This window comes from Cebidichthys violaceus, unplaced genomic scaffold, assembly GCF_023349555.1.
Source record: "Cebidichthys violaceus isolate CVI_PGR_0920_01 unplaced genomic scaffold, fCebVio1.0.p SCAF_161, whole genome shotgun sequence".
Lineage (NCBI taxonomy): Eukaryota > Metazoa > Chordata > Actinopteri > Perciformes > Stichaeidae > Cebidichthys > Cebidichthys violaceus.
In genome coordinates, this window is record NW_027176331.1 from 98,370 (window position 1) to 117,500 (window position 19,131).

Here is a 19,131-nt window from a genome sequence, read left to right on the forward strand (position 1 = left end):
GGCAGGAGAGGACTCGGGACTCGTACCTTCCTGACACGTGAGAGCGACGATCGATGTCCGGTGGTCACGTGCAGAGTTTGGTTATGAGGTTGTTTTGGACAAACATTGAAGTTAAAGGAGTTTGACTGAATTTACAGACATCTGGACTTGGCTGCGGGAATACTCTGTGTAGGAGCCGTGTTTAAGTTGATGTCTTTGTATTTGAATTACTGATCTTTTCTTTTCTTTGTGTTGAAAGCAGATGTGAGGAGGCAGCCTATGAGAGGGGGTTATGGCGCACAGAGAGGTGGAGTAAGCGGGTGATGGAGAATACTGTTTTTGACCTCAGCCTGTGACAGCAGCAGCTGATTGAAAGGAATCAGAAACACTGAAGCACAAAACCCCAAAATACATTCAAACAGCATCTTATGTTCCATTTTTGTTTATGTTGCAATAAAAGAGAAGCAACAGTGAACCATCAGGTCCTTCTGGAGTTTACTTTCATCAAGAGCAGGAAAATGTCCCATTTAACAACAGTGTGAACAATCTAATGACTGATAACCACTATCATGATGACGTTAAAGGAAACATGATGAAGTTTAATGAACTTCTAGAGGATTTCAAAGAATTACATGCATCCTACATCGAACTGGTGGATGAGGACACAAGAAAGGAAGACAGTGGACAATGGTCTCAGCCTAGATGTGAACAAACCGTAGCTTTCCTCAACACCGTAACAAAGTGGATTTCAGCTCATTCAGGCTAGCTAACGTCTCCTCTTCTGTCACTCGAGCCGGAGAGTTACCTCTCGAGGATGGAGCAATCCCACAAACGGTGGTTTGAATGATGTTGATACGCAAACAATCAGGTCCGCCTCATCCTCCTCATCATTACGCATCAGTGCGGAGGCAGAGCGAGCAGCTTTAATGACCAAGGCTCTAAAATTGCAAGAAAAGCATGCCATTGAAGAGCAGGAACAAATGCTAAGAAAAAGAAGAGAAACATTGGAATCGCATACAGAAATAGCAGCTACTACTGCCAAAATAAACTATCTCAAAGAGATAGTGACAGCTGCTCTAGAATCTGTCCCAAAAAGTAAAGTAGAAAAGCAGAGCCATGGTGGAACAAAGAGGCAATTAGAAACAAACAGGGCATTTAAGTTAATGAACAGAACCCATAACTTTCAGTATATGATGCAGTTCAAAAAGGCTCTCCAGGTAGCGCGTGAGTCGAGCTAATTCTTGGTCGCGAAAGCCAATCGCCGTTCAGTCTGCAACCAAGAATCGACCACGAATTGACAGATTGTAAGCAGCTGAACACCGCTCCGCTCGCTCCTCTTTTTCCAGTACCGTGGCAACGTGAGCCGCTGAGTCTGCCTCGCTCAGGGGCCATCCATCCCATAATAACACTTTTAACACATTGCATTTTCACAAGCATATCTGAGCATATCTTCATGTGAACATGAACAAGTGAAAGAACGCTCTCTCTATAACCAGTGTTTGACGGACGAGAGCGGCCGACGACGAAATCCCTCCCACATTTGAAAAGTTGTTTACGGTGTTTACGGTGGATGAAGAGAACGGACGTCGGATTCTGTTCGTTTTATCAACATTTCGAAAGTAAGTCAATCCTTTATAACTGTTGTCAATACAAATGAATTGAGATATATTGATGTTTGAATGAATGAGCCGCTCGGTAACTCGTTACTAACGAGGAAACGCGTCCTAACGTAAACGTCAGCTGTCCATCACTGTATTACATTATGTTACAGAGAGCGATACTTAGCTAACGTTAGGTCTACCGTTACTGATGTTACGTTCAGTCACTTTAACGTTCACCGACAAAGTTAACAAACCGACCCGCTTGTTGATGACCGGAGCGAACTCACGTTAAGTGGGACTGTCCGCCATTCCGCCGTTATTTTACTGTTCTCTTTATGTATTCATTCATTCATTTACAATAAAGTCAAGTTACATACAGCATGACAAGACTTACATTAAAATGAAACAGCACTCTCGTCTGTGAGTCGTAACCTTTACAATAACGTAACAACGTAACAACGTTACTGGACACCTGTTTGTAACTTACCGTTCATTTCATTACTCAACGTTACTTACAGGAGGCAGCGATGGAAAGTAACGAGGGAAATTGCATTTACTCAAGAACGTTACTGTACTGAAGTATCATTTTGAGCTACTTGTATTTTACTTGAGTATTTCTGTTTTATTCTACTTCATACTTCTACTCGATTACAATTCAGAGGGAAATATTGTGCTTTTTACTGCACTACATTTAATTGATAACTTCAGTTACTTTGAAGATCGAGGTTCTACAAAAAAGCTCAGTTTATAAAACATATTGCGTTATAGATAGATTGTTAAAGATGAAACGACCTTGATCAGCTGATTGCTCACACAATGGTTACACTGTGAGCATGCTTCATACACTCATACTTTATGCAGAGCATGTTTTCTGCATTGCTTACAATGTGTGTCGCATTATGTGGGATATATGAGTAGAAATGAAATACAACATTGATAACTATGTTTTCATGAGTGTACTATCACTGAGTTATTATTGTATGAGTGTTTTCCTTCTCTTACAATGAGCCCTTCACATCTCCATTGATACGTAGATATGAAGGCTCCGCCGTGGTGACAAACAAACACTGGTTATAGAGAGAGCCTTCTTTCACTTGTTCATGTTCACATGAAGATATGCTCAGATATGCTTGTGAAAATGCAATGTGTTAAAAGTGTTATTATGGGATGGACGGCCCCTGAGCGAGGCAGACTCAGCGGCTCACGTTGCCACGGTCTTGGAAAAAGAGGAGCGAGCGGAGCGGTGTTCAGCTGCTTACAATCTGTTTATGAATATTGGTTGTTTTATGTTTTCCCAGGTTCAGCAGGCGTGGCGGGGCCAGATCCAGATGCACCCTGAGCAGGACCAGAGAAGCTCCCTGCAGCTCTGCAGAAAGGCTCATCTCTGCATTCTGGCAGTTTGGCTGAGCCCCACCTGTTCCTCCTGCCACCAAACAGTGCAGGAGAAGCAACGCTCAAGAAGAGGACCGCCCGTCTCCTTCCCCTTCTCTTCCATCTCTGGGGCTTCCTATAGTGGCCGGACCCTCACAGGTGATGTTTTTTAACTCCCCCAACCCCAGTTTACCTTCTGTGCCACCTTCCACTCACACATCCAGCCAAGCAGTTCCTTACGGTACTCAACAGTACAGGGAACAAAAGAGGAGATGGAGCAAAGTGGAACCGTCAAGAGAAAGTAGGTGAAGAAGACGGACGTGATCCTTTGCAGAAAGTGCAACAAAGACAGAAAGACAGCATCACACCTTCAGTACTTTGGGACCTGATACTGTCCAGAGTGTGACACTCATGTGAAGAATGGAGGGCTATGCTGAAGAAGCGGGGTTGAGATGAAAACCCTCCAGCATCTCCAGTGTATGTTTTCAAGTTCTTTGCACTGTTACAGAGTTTGGCTTTACAACGGTCACTGTTTTAAGGCTGCCTGTGTAAAATATTGTTGGATATCTGATCCGTGACTATCTCGTCTCTTCACTTTAGCCGTCTTGTCACCTGATCAATGATCTCACACCAGTTTTCCAACGCTCATAAGCTTTATGTACACAGAATATGTTTTATTTTTTACTGTATTATCGATTATTTAAATTGTTGATTTTGATTACTTGATTTCTTCACTTTATTTATGTTGCACTTTCATTACATTACATTTTTACTTTTAGTTTATTTATACCTTAAGTCCTTTATGTTACACTTTATTATTATTGTCATTTTTGTTTTTCTGTAATAAAAAATATAAAACTGACTTATCTGTGTTGATAACTTCTTCCTATTTATTATTAGTATTATTTAGTTATTACAACAACTTCACTCAAAAAAATTACAACTTTTAATATCTACCCAAGAGAGGATTACCTGAACTCTAAACTATGTTGATAAATAATAATAATCCTCCTATTTGTCACATTCATTGTTTGATTCATCATCACATAAGGTTTTTGGTCTGCAGGCTTCTTAATTAAACAGTGGTGGACAGTAACTAATTAAATTTACTCAAGTACTCTACTTAAGTACAATTTTGAAGTACTTGTTCTTTACTTGTGTATTTACATTTCATTTCACTTTATACTTCTAGTCCACTGCACCTTAAAGGCAAATATTGTACTTTTTACTCCACTACATTTGATATCTTTAGTTACTTGAAGATTCAGATTAATAAAAGAAAATGTAATCACCTTTCCACCAATGCATTAACATAGGCCTGCTATGTTTATTTTAGATGCTGACGTACATATTTCTAGATGATCACGACAAGTCAAAACAGGTCCGAGCGGGACTCGAAACCGCGCAATTAGGGCGCATTTCAGGCTAATCGTGGTCTGTTACATAGACCAATGCGCTACATCTTTGGCGCAGGCATTAGTGAGAAAGACAATGAGGCAGCAAAAAGGACATATTGGAGGAAGTCTTGTGACACAGTTTGAAATACAACCAGTGACTAAAGATGGGAGGGGACAGAAGAGAGTGGAGGTATCTTGTGCTAACAACTGGAAAAGAAGTAGCGGTGACTAATAAAGAGAACGCGGAGACATTGGTTCATACTTCTGTAAAGATACACAGCACTAACAACGTGTCTGACGAAGGCAAACGAATTAGAGATTTGAAAACAGGGAGGCCTTGAGGAAGAAGGAGAACACTGAAGATGAATTGAGTGTTTCACTTACAATGGGGGAGTTAAAAAGAGCAGTTGCTAAAGCTGGAATGACGAAATGATGTTATATTATGATAAAGCATTTAAGTGGAGATGGGCTGAATAAATTACTAGCATTGTATGATAAAGTGTGGGAGGAAGGTAACATACCAGCAAGGTGGAAGGAGGTGTTCATAAGGAAGCCAGGGAAAGATGCAGGTAACAACAAGACATCTTTGGAACATGTCACCAGATATGAGAAGGCCATTGTTTGCAGATGATGGGGCTTTATGGAAAAAAGGAAGGCACTTGGAACATATTGTTCAAAAACTGCAAGAAGGGATGAAACAAGTTGAAATATGGGGATTTAAATTCTCATCTGAAAAAACGAAAGTAATGTTCTTTACAAGACGGAGAACTAAGGAAACTTTCATCTGAATCTGTATGAAAACAAGCTAGAAATAGTAGAGTCATTCGGGTTATTAGGAGTACACTTTGACAGCAGATTAACATGGAAAGACCACATCAACAATGTTAGTGATAAGTGTAAAAAACGTTATACATGTAATGAGATATCTGGTAGGGTTGGACTGGGGAGCAGAGGTTGCATCCCTGATACACATTTACTTAGCTCTAATTAAATCCAGATTAGATTACAGTAGTATAGCACATGGTTCAGCATCAGAAACCGCACTTAACTTGTTCTGCTATTAAAAATAATGTCAATTCACTCTAGAGCCATAGAACGAGGCACTGAAGTAGGTATGTAGGTATCAGAGGAAGTGGACAAACTAGACACACAAGCACTAAAGAAAAACAAAGTAGACATCTGTATCAAGTTATCCAAAGCAGAGGGAAAGGACATCATCAGGAGAAATATCAGCAAAGTATGATAACAACACTGGGACCAGGAGACGAGGAGGAGACACCTCCATTCAGTTCAGAGCAAAGTGAGCAGTGTACGATATAGGGAAGAAAACAAGAGAGAAGAGGTCACAATGTCTAGATTAAGAATAGGACACAGCAACCTACGCAGCACACTACACATGATGTGAAGCATCCAACCGGTCTGTGTGAGCACTGCAGGCACCAGAAACTACAACATGTTATCACCTCCTGTAGTAGACACAGAGAGGAGAAGAGGGGCATGCTGGGAGAAATGCAAAGACTATGAGAGGAAGAGAGCTGAATGATATCCTGGAGTGAGGCTCTAATCTGCGAGGAAGGTACTTTAAAACGGGACCGATGGGGAAGTTTATTAGGGAACATAGGAACTGACTGAAACCGGAAGATGGCAGTAATGCAACAAAACGGATGCAAGCTGCCGTTGAACACCACAGAAGAAGAAGAAGCCAATACAGTACTGAGGGTACATCCCAAGTCTCTTAATTGTCATTTCTCGTTTCCTCTCTCCTCGCATGGTTTCCTTGCGTCTCTCCGTGCATTCCTGGAGGGAGGGACTAAGACGCAAGAAAAGGACACAAGTGGGGGGAAACGGGGATGCAATTAAGAGATTTGAGATGTACCTTGAGTCGTTCCGATTTTTCCTCACCGCACCTGAAGGCACCATAGAGTCTGACTCCAGCCTTCAGATGAGTGGAGGCGGGAAGGACCTCCTCCTGTGTGTGTGTGTGTGTGTGTGTGTGTGTGTGTGTGTGTGTGTGTATATATGTGTGTATGTTTTACTTTCACGGTTGTCATCTAACTTAACTACGGCTCAAAAGTGCCGCACATCACCGGCTTGACGACAGAGAGGGAATACGAAACCCACCGGAATCCTCCCGGGACAAGAGGGAGAGAACATCCGCGTGAGCCACCAGGGAGCTGACGTTTAACCAAACCCTTCAGGTAAGGTTTAAATAGTTAAACTCAGCACTGCTTTCATCCATCTGAAGTCTTCTCACCTCAGTCTAACCCGTCGTTAAACCGTCTGTTCTCTACGTCACAGAAGTTAAGATAGTTTAATTTAACACACGCTAACTTTGACACATTGCTCGTAGAACATTTGTTAAACGTTTGTTGGTAGAGTTAGATGACGACACTAAACAGAAGTAACGTTTCACAGTAAAATAGGATGTCAAATGTTCACAGTTTCGTTTTCAGAATATACTAAAAGTACCACAAGTATTAGTACGTGTAATGCAGACTGTCACATTTCAGAATAATAATCTATTATTGGATTAAATCATGTTTGCATTAGTGTGTACATTACTTGTTGAAGCTGGGGCTAATTTTAATAATTACATTTTGTAGATTGTGAATTAGGATCAATAGCGGGTTTTTTTCTTGATCTTTAAAACAAATGATAGTTATTTGTTGATTATATTTTACATTGATAATCTGAATCTGCAAAGTAAGTAAAGTTTTGAGATGGATGAAGTGGAGTAAAAATTGCTAAAATACTGTGTTCTCTGTTCTGTGACAGACATGGTACTTTTACTTTGAAGGATTCCCCCCCAGTTTCCGGTGTAACTTGTTTTACTTTGAACACAGTAAAGCGTGAAAACACATGAAGCTCTTCTACAACATGTCTTCAAGTTCATTGTAGCAAAGTGAAAGAAGCAGACGCCATCACATCATCTGCGTTGTCTCCATCAAACACGTTCACGTCGTCAGACGTGATGTTTGGACTTCTGCGTTGTTGTTCACTTGTGTCACAGTATCTGTGGTAAAGCACACATGGGTGTGGCCTCATGTGGGCAATGTGTGGCTGCTCTGCCTTCTGTTCTTACTCAACAGTCAAACCTGTGTCTGTGGATCAACAGCGGTGATCCTTACAGGTGTGGTGTGTTCACTATTACCTGTCAAATGAATGAATAGTGAGCTGTGCGGTCTGAGCATAATGAAGTGATCTACGTTCAAGTTAGGAAGTACATGTGGTTTGAAGGAGGAGTACACTGTGTTGTTGACGGTAGTTCAGCTGCTCACAACTACAGTTGGGTAATCGTGGGTTTTCAGTTGTGGTGACGTTCTATATTTTATTTATTATATTTCAGCCCAAGGCCAAGTTTACGTTCTCAAATCACAGCCTAATAAACCGGTCGGGCCAATATATTAAATACGGACCTTAATCAGCTTGCAGATTGATCATTTATATGCATATATATATATATATATATATATATATATATATATATATATATATATATATATATATGATATGTAACAAAAAACAGCAGTACAGAAATGCCAAATGTATGTTTATGGTCATTTAGAAAACGATGTCACATAGTATTTTGACGCAGAGGGAACTTTTTATAAGTAGAATGTCCCAACAAGCACATATGTTGGTCACAAAAAACAAACAAACAGTGTCTCATAAAGAAAACATGTTTCTATCTTGTAAAATAATTTAAAGGGACAGTGTGCGTCATTTGGTGGCATCTAGTGTGGTGTGGTTCCAGATTATAACAAACTAAACTAAACTAAACTAAGAACTGAACTAAACTGAACTAAACTGAACTCAACTCAACTCTTTCGTCTCCCGTGTTCTGAAGCGGTGGAATTTGTTTTTGTCACAAACTCCACAGGCGACCTCTCGGCCAGGTTTCCCTTTAGTTTTATTGTTTTTGAATCATAGGATTTAATGCATTTACGCAGAAACACACTGTCCCCCTCCCCCATCTGATGATGAGTCAGGTCCAAGTCATGCTGCTCGTCTGCAGAAGAAGAGGAAGAAGAAGAAGAACAAGAACAACAACAACAACAACAAGAAGAACAACAAGAAGAAGAAGAAGAAGAAGAAGAAGAAGAGGAAAAAGAAGGTCAGCTCAGTTTCTTCTCACCAGCTCTCATCACTAAACCCTATAGTGTGTTTGTTGTTTACTGCAGTCAGCAGACAGTGTGTTCTGTTAGTCTGGGTTATGAGATGAGTGTCTGACGTTTTGTTCTGGAAAGACGATTTGCTTCTTTGTGTTTTTCGAGCCTCAGCATCACAAAGGACAAACTAGTATTTATTGAAACTGTCCCCGGAGCAGATAGTACAACGTGTACTTTAATGGACACTGATAGAATGACCCACGGTCCCCAGGGTAACCCTCATCCTCAGTGGTGAAGAAGTATTCAGATCCTGTAATTCATTAAAAGTAGCAAAACGAGTACATGTCCTCAATTCCACGCCTCGCTGAAGTAAAAGTATGCAAGTATTATGAGCAAGATGTACCTGAAGCACTGATAGAGCAGTAAAGTTACTACCGGTATTCTGGATTAATGTCACTGCTGCATTAATATGTCACATTTTACTGCTGCAGATGTTTTAACTCCTCTATCTACTGTTGGTTAGTTTAATCTGCATCAATGCATCATATTCTATGAGATCATCACATCTCTAATATCACGTATCTCTACAAACATAAACAGCCTGTTTTCAGCTCCTCCTGCTGATCCGAGAGGCTTTTTAAAGACTTTACTCAGATGGAGGAGGAGGAACACTTCATCCTGCAGTATGAGGATGTATGTACAGTAGGGGAGTAGAAGGTTATAGTTGTATTAAATACTCAAGTAAAGTACAAGTATCTTGAATTTGCACTGAAGTACAGTAGTTGAGTAACTGTGCTGACGCCCCCCCCCCCCCCCCCCCCGCAGAGTGAAGTGTGTTCTACACAGGCAGCTTCACGTCTGCAGTGAGTTCAGACAGTGAAGCGATATGAAGGTTTCATTACAGAGGAAACGTTCATCAATGAGCTGTGAGTGAGAAGACTCTCACAGAGCAACGCTCTCACGGCTTCGTACTTTTAAACAGGTTTGTTTTCTTTGAGTATCATTGTGATCTTTAATCAGTGTAACGGCAGCACGGTCACACTGGTGAGCTGCACAGTGTTGCAGAAATGATTCCAGCGTGAGATGTTTTGTTTCCATTAACTCAATCAACCCAGGAGGGTTTGTCGTCGTGGCTTTTTCGGGTGTTTATTGAGACGCCGTGTATCTGTCTGGCTTTTTGTTTTGATGGTGAAATATAGAGGTTGACTAAAACACCAGGGAGTGGATCTGAAGATCGGTTCGATGTCTTGTTTAAAATTAGAAAAATACTCCAAAGACGTTTAAGTGTAGTTTAATTTACTAACACGTTCTACTGTTACTGACTGTATGTGTTGCTGAGCACCTTTATCTGCTGCTCAACATCTGAAGTACTGTACGCTGAATATTTAATGAGCTTTGCATTAAGTTAGTAAACTAAACAATAAGGAGGAAACAGCATTCTGTTAAGTAAACAGACCCTTTTAAAATCACACACACACGCACACACACACACACACACACACACACACACACACACACACACACACACACACCACATCTTCTTTCTTTCATTGTCCACTTCATTCGGCAGACAGGAAGTTGCTGTTCAGGACTTCGCTCACAGATCCAAACGTTCTCGTGTGTCTGCTGCTGATCCGTACTCAAACATGACTGTTTGTCCTCCTGTCACATGACTGCTGGGGCCGTTTATGTAATGTGTGTTAGACGGGGTCTTGTGTGTGTGACTGTCGTTGTGATCGATATTGTCGGAATTGGGGGAAGAGCCCTGATTCATGGTCTGTCTCTGTGTGTGTGCAGGGCGATGGTGGTCCCATACGAGGGCCAGTCCTTCTCTGCCCTGAGAAGGCAGTGTCAGCAGAACGGCCGTCTGTTTGAAGACCCCCTGTTCCCCACATCCGACCAGTCTCTGTTCTACCAGAGCAACCGCATCGGAACGGTCACCTGGAAGAGGCCCAAGGTGAGAACAAAACGGTTTGTTAAACGGTGAGCCAGACGTCTGCGTGTTTTCTAGGGAAGGCGGATCAGAGCCATCGCATGTGTGAAATAAATAGGGGAGGGGGGGTCGTATCCAGAGAAGAAGATTCTTTAGATTAAAGTGTAACTTTAGGAGAAAAATACTCTGACACTCTGAGATTAAAGTGGTCAATGTACATTTACAAGAAAGAAGAAACGTGTTTTCTGTTATTGGTCAGAGAACCACACCCCTTCTACATATATCATCTACATATATCATCTACATATATCATCTACATATATCATCTAGATACATTATCTAGATACATTATCTAGATATATCATCTACATATATTATCTACATATATTATCTAGATACATTATCTACATATATCATCTACATATATCATCTACATATATTATCTAGATACATTATCTACATATATCATCTACATATATCATCTACATATATTATCTAGATACATTATCTACATATATCATCTACATATATCTAGATACATCGTCTACATATATCGTCTACATATATCGTCTACATATATCATCTACATATATTATCTACATATATCGTCTACATATATCGTCTACATATATCATCTACATATATCATCTACATATATCATCTACATATATTATCTACATATATCATCTACATATATCATCTACATATATCATCTACATATATTATCTAGATACATTATCTACATATATTATCTACATATATCATCTAGATACATTATCTACATATATCATCTACATATATCATCTACATATATCATCTACATATATTATCTACATATATTATCTAGATACATTATCTACATATATCATCTACATATATCATCTACATATATCATCTATTTATGATCATCTATATGTTGGCTTTATAAGAGTAAATTGTTTTCTTTAAAAACACACATAGCTGTAAGCTACTGACACCACTGACATGCTGCAGAGTAAAAGAACATTCCAATGAGGAGTAGACACAGTGAGCTGATCAGCTGATTCTCAGTGGAGGTAGAGATTAGAGACACAGAGAGGAGGCAGTGGGAGGAGACGAGCACAATGGAGAGCATGCACAGAGAGGGAAGGAGTTACTGAGTGGAGAGAGGAATTCATGGAATCTATCTTACCCCACTGAAGGCTCACTCCAACGTGTGTGTGTGTGTGTGTGTGTGTGTGTGTGTGTGTGTGTGTGTGTGTGTGTGTGTGTGTGTGTGTGTGTGTGTGTGTGTGTGTGTGTGTGCGCACCTGGTGTGTTTACTCTTCGATCCAATATTTAAATATATATAGAATAACCCGTTGAGATGTTTCTCAGTAGTGACTTACTTCCCGGTTATTCTCATGTATGTGGTGGAATATGGACTGCAGGGATTATGGGATGGAAAAATCATTTGTAGGGAAAAAAAAGCACAGGAAGGGAAGTGAACACATCAAAATGCACCACGTCACCACATAGTTCACTTAATGTGTGTTAGTGTGAGAGAAAGGTTGTGGTGCACGTCCCTGTTCATGAGGAAGTGGTCATCTGAAGAGATTAGCAGATGTCCTCTTAGAAACAAGGTTTCAAACACACCTGAGCAGTGGAGGAGCTGCTCATCCTGAACTGATGTATTTTCTATTTGCTTTGTTCCAAGTTTGTTTCTTTATGGAGCAGCCCAGCCAAGTTTAACCAAGGCGTTTCAGGAACCGGATCGGGCTTTAAGGACAAATTCATGGCTAAATATAAAACAACAAGGCCAGAAGAGCAGGAGACGTTTCTGATGTCGGTGTACATGAATTCAGGTTCTAACAGACCGGGACCTGAAGTGACCTCTGCATCCAAAGCTGTTTACGTCCTCACATACGTCCTCGCATACGTCCTCTTATCCATCCTCACATCCATCCTCGCATCCGTCCTCGCATCCATCCTCACATACGTCCCCTCGCGTACGTCCCCTCGCGTACGTCCCCTCGCGTACGTCCCCTCGCGTACGTCCTCAAGCGTACGTCCTCAAGCGTACGTCCCCTCGCGTACGTCCCCTCGCGTACGTCCTCACATCCTCCACAGAGAGACTCTGAGGCCGTCCTGCTCTGATTCAAGACTTGTTCACTCAGAAACCTCGAGGCCTCCAGGAGGGAGTTGTTCCCTTCATGGCAAAGCTGCACAATCTGAATGTTGTACTTTCTTCCAGTGGGCGTCCAGTTTCTCGACCGATGGCCTCAGTCCAGAATAGACATTGTGTGATATCACAGAGTTGTTTACGGCAGAGATATTATTGGTTTTTAGGAATGTTTTTAATGCAGTGTATCAGTAACCACAGTAACCACTGCAGCGGGTTAGCTGGTAAGTTAGATGATGTGGAAATGCTCCTAATGGAGATATAGCCTAATGGCTTCTATCTGCTGCTGTTTAAACTGAACACTGTCTTTGTATTACACACACACAAAACACACACACACACACACACACACACACACACACACACACACACACACACACACACACACACACACACACACACACACACACACACACACACACACACACACACACACACGCGCACACACACACACGCACACACACACACACGCACACACACACAGTGTATGAGCATGAATTAGTTGTGGGAAATATAATGTGCTTTTTAATTCTCTTTAAAATGAACGTATCAGTTTCGTGGTGCAGCGATCTGACTTCTTCAGTCCACATAGCGGTACTGATACCTGAGCTCTGGTTTGGAGTTCTGATCCGATACCAGTGTCAGAGTATCAAGCTGTATGCCTCACTGTGTGGAAGTGACTCGATCATTCTTTATGTAAATAAAAAGCAACGTCAGGCTTGAAGAAAACGTTACTTTACTTACTTTAAAACTCAAAATGTAACAAATCTCATTTCAGCAGAGGTGATTCGCTGCACCCCCATTTCAGCCCAAAACATGCAGAAAGAAAAATTATGTTTATAGTTTTCATCTGTTTATTTTTCGAAAGAATTTAAAGTTGCATGTCTTATTCCAACCATAGAACAACTTACCAGTCGTCCTCCAGTATATCCTGTATAGAAGAAACGAGCTGCTACTTTAATAATATGTGTTCACTGTCAGTCATTGATGATCTGAGCTGGTGAATAATTGAACAGGAAACTTGAAGCACTCCCGTGGATCAATAGTATGGATTTGTTTGTGGAGTGGAGACCCTAAGTTAAACTGTCTCTGTGAGTCAAGCTTTCTGGGTCGACACGTCTCTGGATCAGTGTCACTACCAGAGGAGAACCTGGACCCTGGTGTCTTCTGGTCTAAGTGATTAGTGGGGACAGTGGTTTTCTACATTACAGGCTGTAATGTAATCTCTCGGGGTAACTCCTCACCATCGAGTACGTCTACTTAAACTGCTTGTTTTGGCCGCCGACACACTCCGATTGTCATCACAATTGTCTGACAATTGGGGAGGCCCCCTACGAAACTCGGTTCTCAACAGGAACCGGTTCCAAACGACTAAAATACCCGAGTATTGATAAGGTCTGGAGTCAACGGTTCTGCTATCGGTACTTCAGAAGTCACGGAGTGGCCTAGAAAAGCTCTCTCTGTCTCTATGCCTGTGTCTTTGATCAAGGGGCGGAGTCATGCTTTACTCTGACACACACACACACACACACACACACACACACACACACACACACACACACACACACACACACACACACACACACACAGATGCTGAGAACTCTCGTCGTCTCCTTTACAACCCTCTGAAGTAAAGAAGATGACAGCAGCAGTTCACAGAAGCTCAGTTCTCTACAGTTTGTGGAGCAGCCGTCCGTCCTCGTCCTCTGCTGGTAACGTTAGCGATGCCGTGTTGAGTTTGATCATAACAACGGGCTAATCAATGAAAGCTAATTGTTTAGCTGCTTATGTATTTTAAAGATTTTGGAAATTATTGTATTGCTGCTCAAGAAAGACTATTTGTTTACATACAAGAATAATAAAGCAATAACGTTTTCTTAATTAATTCTCTTTTTTTTCTCACAAATGTAATGAATATCAACACATTTGATGTAACACACCATTGCACAACTTTTTAATTACATTTTAAGACAGTGATTCAATGAAGGTTTCAGTATTTTAAAGTGATGTTACTTCATGAACAAGTCCCATTCATCATGTTATGTGTAGGTTTAAAAGAAGAACAGGAGGATGAAGAGAGTGTGGGAAGGGGACCCACCCAGACTATTTCTTCTGTGTGTGTGTGTGTGTGTGTGTGTGTGTGTGTGTGTGTGTGTGTGTGTGTACGTGTACATATACAGTATGTGAACTTAAATTTTGCGACCTCTAATTTGAGAAAGCACACAGCGAGGAACATGTCAGTTTCTTTCTTTACTTGAAAGATTCTCAATTTACAGTTCAGTTACTAAGAATGAGACACAAACATCCATCTGTGCAAAGAAACACGGGTTTACAATAGATTTAAAAACACACATGAGTATATAATGAGTGTATAGATACACGCAAATGTACTGTCATGTAAAAAAGGTTCATTCTAAACTTAGTGAAACATCAAGCTAAATGTATTTACAAGTGACAGCAACAATAACATAATCACTCATTACTGATTATGGCTCTTGAAGTTCTTTACATACAGTTGGTCATGTGACGTTACAAAAGTAAACACATCACACACAAGATGAAACTACTCTACTCTGTCGTCTCTGTGGAGACTACCTGAGAGACTCTGTTGGGAGATGTGTCTGTTTCACTTTATAGCAGGAAGTGAGATGAGTCGATACCACTGAACCCTGCATGCTAAATATCAAGCTTATAGTAGCACTCTGTTAGCTTAGCTTAGCACAAACACTGGAAGCAGGGGGAAACGGCTAGCCTGGCTCTGTCCACAGATGAACTAAATGTGCACCTCTAAAGCTCGTTCATTAACACGTTCCATCTGTTAACAGCTTCATGCGTCCGTCTGCACATGCTCAGTGCTCTCTGTGGTTCATCTCAGCTCCTTCATTTGGCTGCTCGTCCTGATGGCCCGCCTCCCGTACGCTTTGTGGTTTGTTTTGAACGTTCAGAAGCTGTTTCTATTTAATCTGAGGGTATTTTTTTACCGTATATTTACCTTTACGGTTGACTGAGTGCTCTGGCTAACGCCCTGCGTCACGTTGGTCCATAACTGGCAGCTGCCCAGTAGATGACCGCATTGTTCAGGTGTCGCCTCTCTTCTGTGCAGTAGCTGTAGGTCGACCAATAGTCTGAGTCAGCAGATGTACACTGTGGGTATACATCCGTCATTGGCCGCCGCTGCATCCTGGACCCGCCCCAGACGATTGTGATTGGCTTAAAAAAAATAGGAGATAATTAGAACCCCCCCCCAGCCTCAATCTACTGTTTACTCACGTCTCTAAGATGGAAAATCTTTTTTCTGCTGATATTTCAAAATGCACCTGAAGTGTTGAGCGTTTGTTGGTCTTTGTAACCTAGAACTGTTCTTTTGATGTACGTTGGTGAAACCATTCAATGGACACTCAGTTGATGAGTCAGAGGAATAAAATAACATTATTTATTTGAAAGAAGAAGAACAGTGTAACACCGATTGCATTCGTGTTTGTCCTTCTAGGAGTTATGTGGAAACCCTCATCTGTTTGTGGACGGCATCAGTGCCCACGACCTGCACCAGGGCCAGCTGGGGAACTGCTGGTTCGTAGCCGCCTGCTCCAGTCTGGCCTCCAGAGAGACGCTGTGGCAGAAGGTGAGACACAGAGACAGACACAGAGACGGTGGCCGAGTTTTATTTTTTTTATTATTTTTGCTGCTTGTGATTATAGATAAACACGAATAAGGGTTTTGTCACGCTTGGCTGAGTGGTGCTATCCATGGTGCTGACAGGGAACACACACAGTCACACAATATCTAAAACAAACAAACTACAAAACACAACAACTGCTCCAAAGATGCAGCCTCTGAATGGATCTGGTGATATTTCATGACATTGCTCAGTACAGTTCATGAGAGACTTCTGTTCAAATGTCTGAACCACAGCCAGCGGAGCTGTGTGTGTGTGTGTGTGTGTGTGTGTGTGTGTGTGTGTGTGTGTGTGTGTGTGTGTGTGTATTTATTTATATATTATTTATATAGGAGTTTGTGTGTGTGTGTGTGTGTGTGTGTGTGCTGATGGGTGTGGGAATGTTTGTGTGGCAGTATTATGGGTGTTGGATTTGTGTGGATTGGTGTGTGCTCACTTAAGATTTGTGTGTACTGTCACACTTTGTGTAATCCATGTGGATTTTAGATTACCGCCCTTTCTCACACACACACACACACACACACACACACACACACACACACACACACACACACACACACACACACACACACACACAATGGGGGATAGAACCAGTCATAGGGGACAACAAGACACTACATTGTGTGTGTGTGTGTGTGTGTGTGTGTGTGTGTGTGTGTCCTGCTACTACATGACTGACTCAAGGCTTCAACCGTTGCTATGGAAATCAATGTTTTAATCAGTATTTGAATGCAGCGTTTTGTTTTGTGATTATTGTTGTGCAGTAAAATATAAAATTTCACTTTAACAGCTGCAAGAAACAGTCCTGCTCATGTTCATGAGAGACAATGTTTCATAAACAGATTATTATTATTATTATTGTTATTGTTATTGTTATTATTATTATTATTATTATTATTATTATTATTATACTAGCTGCAGAATGAGTTGGGCCATACATCCCCTCAAAAAGACAAACACATCTCTGTCCTGGTTTTCTTTTCATGGCGGTAAAATAGTCAGCGATCTATAATAAAATGATACGCTGCTTATTCTACATGAACAATTCAAATAAACACAGTTAGACGAATCATTTCCTATTTTCGTTGCTGTTTTTGCCACACACACACACACACACACATGTGCGATGACTGCTGGGTAACGTGCATGTTGAAGTTCGATCATGTGACGAGGCGTTAGATACACGCTGGAGACGAGCTTAGCTTTGCCCCGGAGCCCCTCTACTGCCTCAGACCTAGTTTAAAGACCGCTCATCTGTTGAGTTCAACCTGAGACTAAATAAAGGCCTGACAACACACTTTTAACGCAACACACGTTGGAACAGGACCTACAGTGGGGTCAGTGCCTTGCTCAAAAGCACATGAGCAGAACACGTTTGTTTGGCCTTTTAAACAATTAGGTGTGTGTGTGTGTGTGTGTGTGTGTGTGTGTGTGTGTGTGTTCTTTCCACTCTTGGTCTCGGAGGTCCTCAGCAGCTCTCTCTTCATCACTGAAGGGGAACTGAAGCCTGTTTCAGGCGCCACTGCCTCGGTGGAGCAGCCGGTTGTCTTGACGCCCGCTTCCAAACACTCAGTGAGCCTCTAGTGAGCTTAAGGACAACCACACGGCAGTTTGACGACAATTATGACGACACTTCCACGGCACAGAGACCCGGAAGTCTCCGTCCTGTGGGACAACATGTGTTCAGTGGTTAAAGGCAGCGCTGGTAATCGTCTATAGCTTTACAAGACGTGTTGATTCACATACAGAGCATGGCGTGTGTTTCTTTAAGATATTCATGTTTCTTACATTAATGAGTAATACTTACTTTGATCACTTATTCAGCAATGTTATTAAAGGGGAGATGTATTGAATACGTGATTGGGATTATATTCTAATGAATCTATGAAGTTTTCTCTACTTCTGTCGTGTTGAAGCCATTCTGTCTCTGCAGTATAAACCGCGTTGCTGCCAGCATCTTGCTTCAGTGAGGTGGAAAGTTTGACTGGAATCAGAATGGAGCTTTTGTAATTTATGAGCAGGTGCTGTAGCTGTAAACAGCGTCCTGGAATGTTCCTGCTGGTTCCCTTCAGCCCTGTCCAGCTGAAACACAGAGACAAACCCTTTAGTGGTTCCTCCTGTTGTCTCATGACGAGCCTATTGTTGCTCAGGAATGCTCCTGTCAACCACTGCCAGCTTTTTATTTATTTATTGATATTTGGGGCTGTTTTCATGTCCCGTCTCCTCACTGGGCTGTTTACGTCTCTCTGCTGTTAAAGGCAGCGACAGGAACCGCCTCATTGCTGCTAATGCTCGCCCTCACAAAAACAAGCAAAGCGATGAAACTAGATTTGATTTATGTGTCAAACTATTTGTTTTCAACAGTGTAATATTGGAATAACAAACAGAAGAAGAAGAATGCAAAATGTAAACGACCTGAACGCAGCAGTCCAAACTGTACGTGTTCCTGTTCCTCATGTTTACTTGTTTTCACTCGTTCATCTTCTCAGTGATCACTGAGTAGCTGTGTTTACTAAAAAGCAAGAGATAAGAGGATTGTAATCCAGATATGCACATTTTCTTTAAAAATAACTGCAAATACACCCTCTTCCTCAGAATCGAGGGTCGAATCGTCAATTTAATTTAAAACCGCGCCTCCTTGTTTCCTCCCTTCCTAGTCTCCTCTCCTCTTGTCCCGTACCGCCCTCCCTCCCTCCCTCCTTCCTCTGTCCAGCAACACCATCAACGACCAGCACCAATGAGAGCACACAGACGGCGTTCGGTCGATCTTTAATAGATGTCACTCCATTGATCGCTGTTTTGGCTCATGTGGAGTGAATGTGTGATCTTCACTTTGTTCTGCTGCTGTGAGCGATGGAGGACTTCAGAAAAACAAAACACAACAAAGACGGCTAACGACTCAAACACACATCGCCACAATATTCA

At 41.6% G+C, this 19,131-nt stretch overlaps 1 protein-coding gene across 2 annotated transcripts in view; it reads left to right on the top strand.

Annotated features, from left to right (window-relative positions):
• Nucleotides 1-6,295: 6,295 nt before the first annotated feature.
• The window catches only part of LOC137873359 (calpain-5-like), a 26,075-nt gene continuing 13,239 nt past the window's right edge, over nucleotides 6,296-19,131 (top strand). The window contains exons 1-4 of one of the 2 annotated variants that reach the window (XM_068711559.1): nucleotides 6,296-6,546; nucleotides 8,338-8,462; nucleotides 10,255-10,414; nucleotides 16,021-16,152. In XM_068711559.1, coding sequence (XP_068567660.1) covers nucleotides 8,347-8,462; nucleotides 10,255-10,414; nucleotides 16,021-16,152 — 408 coding nt within the window. In that variant the 5' untranslated portion in view covers nucleotides 6,296-6,546; nucleotides 8,338-8,346. The remainder of the gene's footprint in view (nucleotides 6,547-8,337; nucleotides 8,463-10,254; nucleotides 10,415-16,020; nucleotides 16,153-19,131) is intronic. The other variant, XM_068711560.1, reaches the window with a different exon arrangement.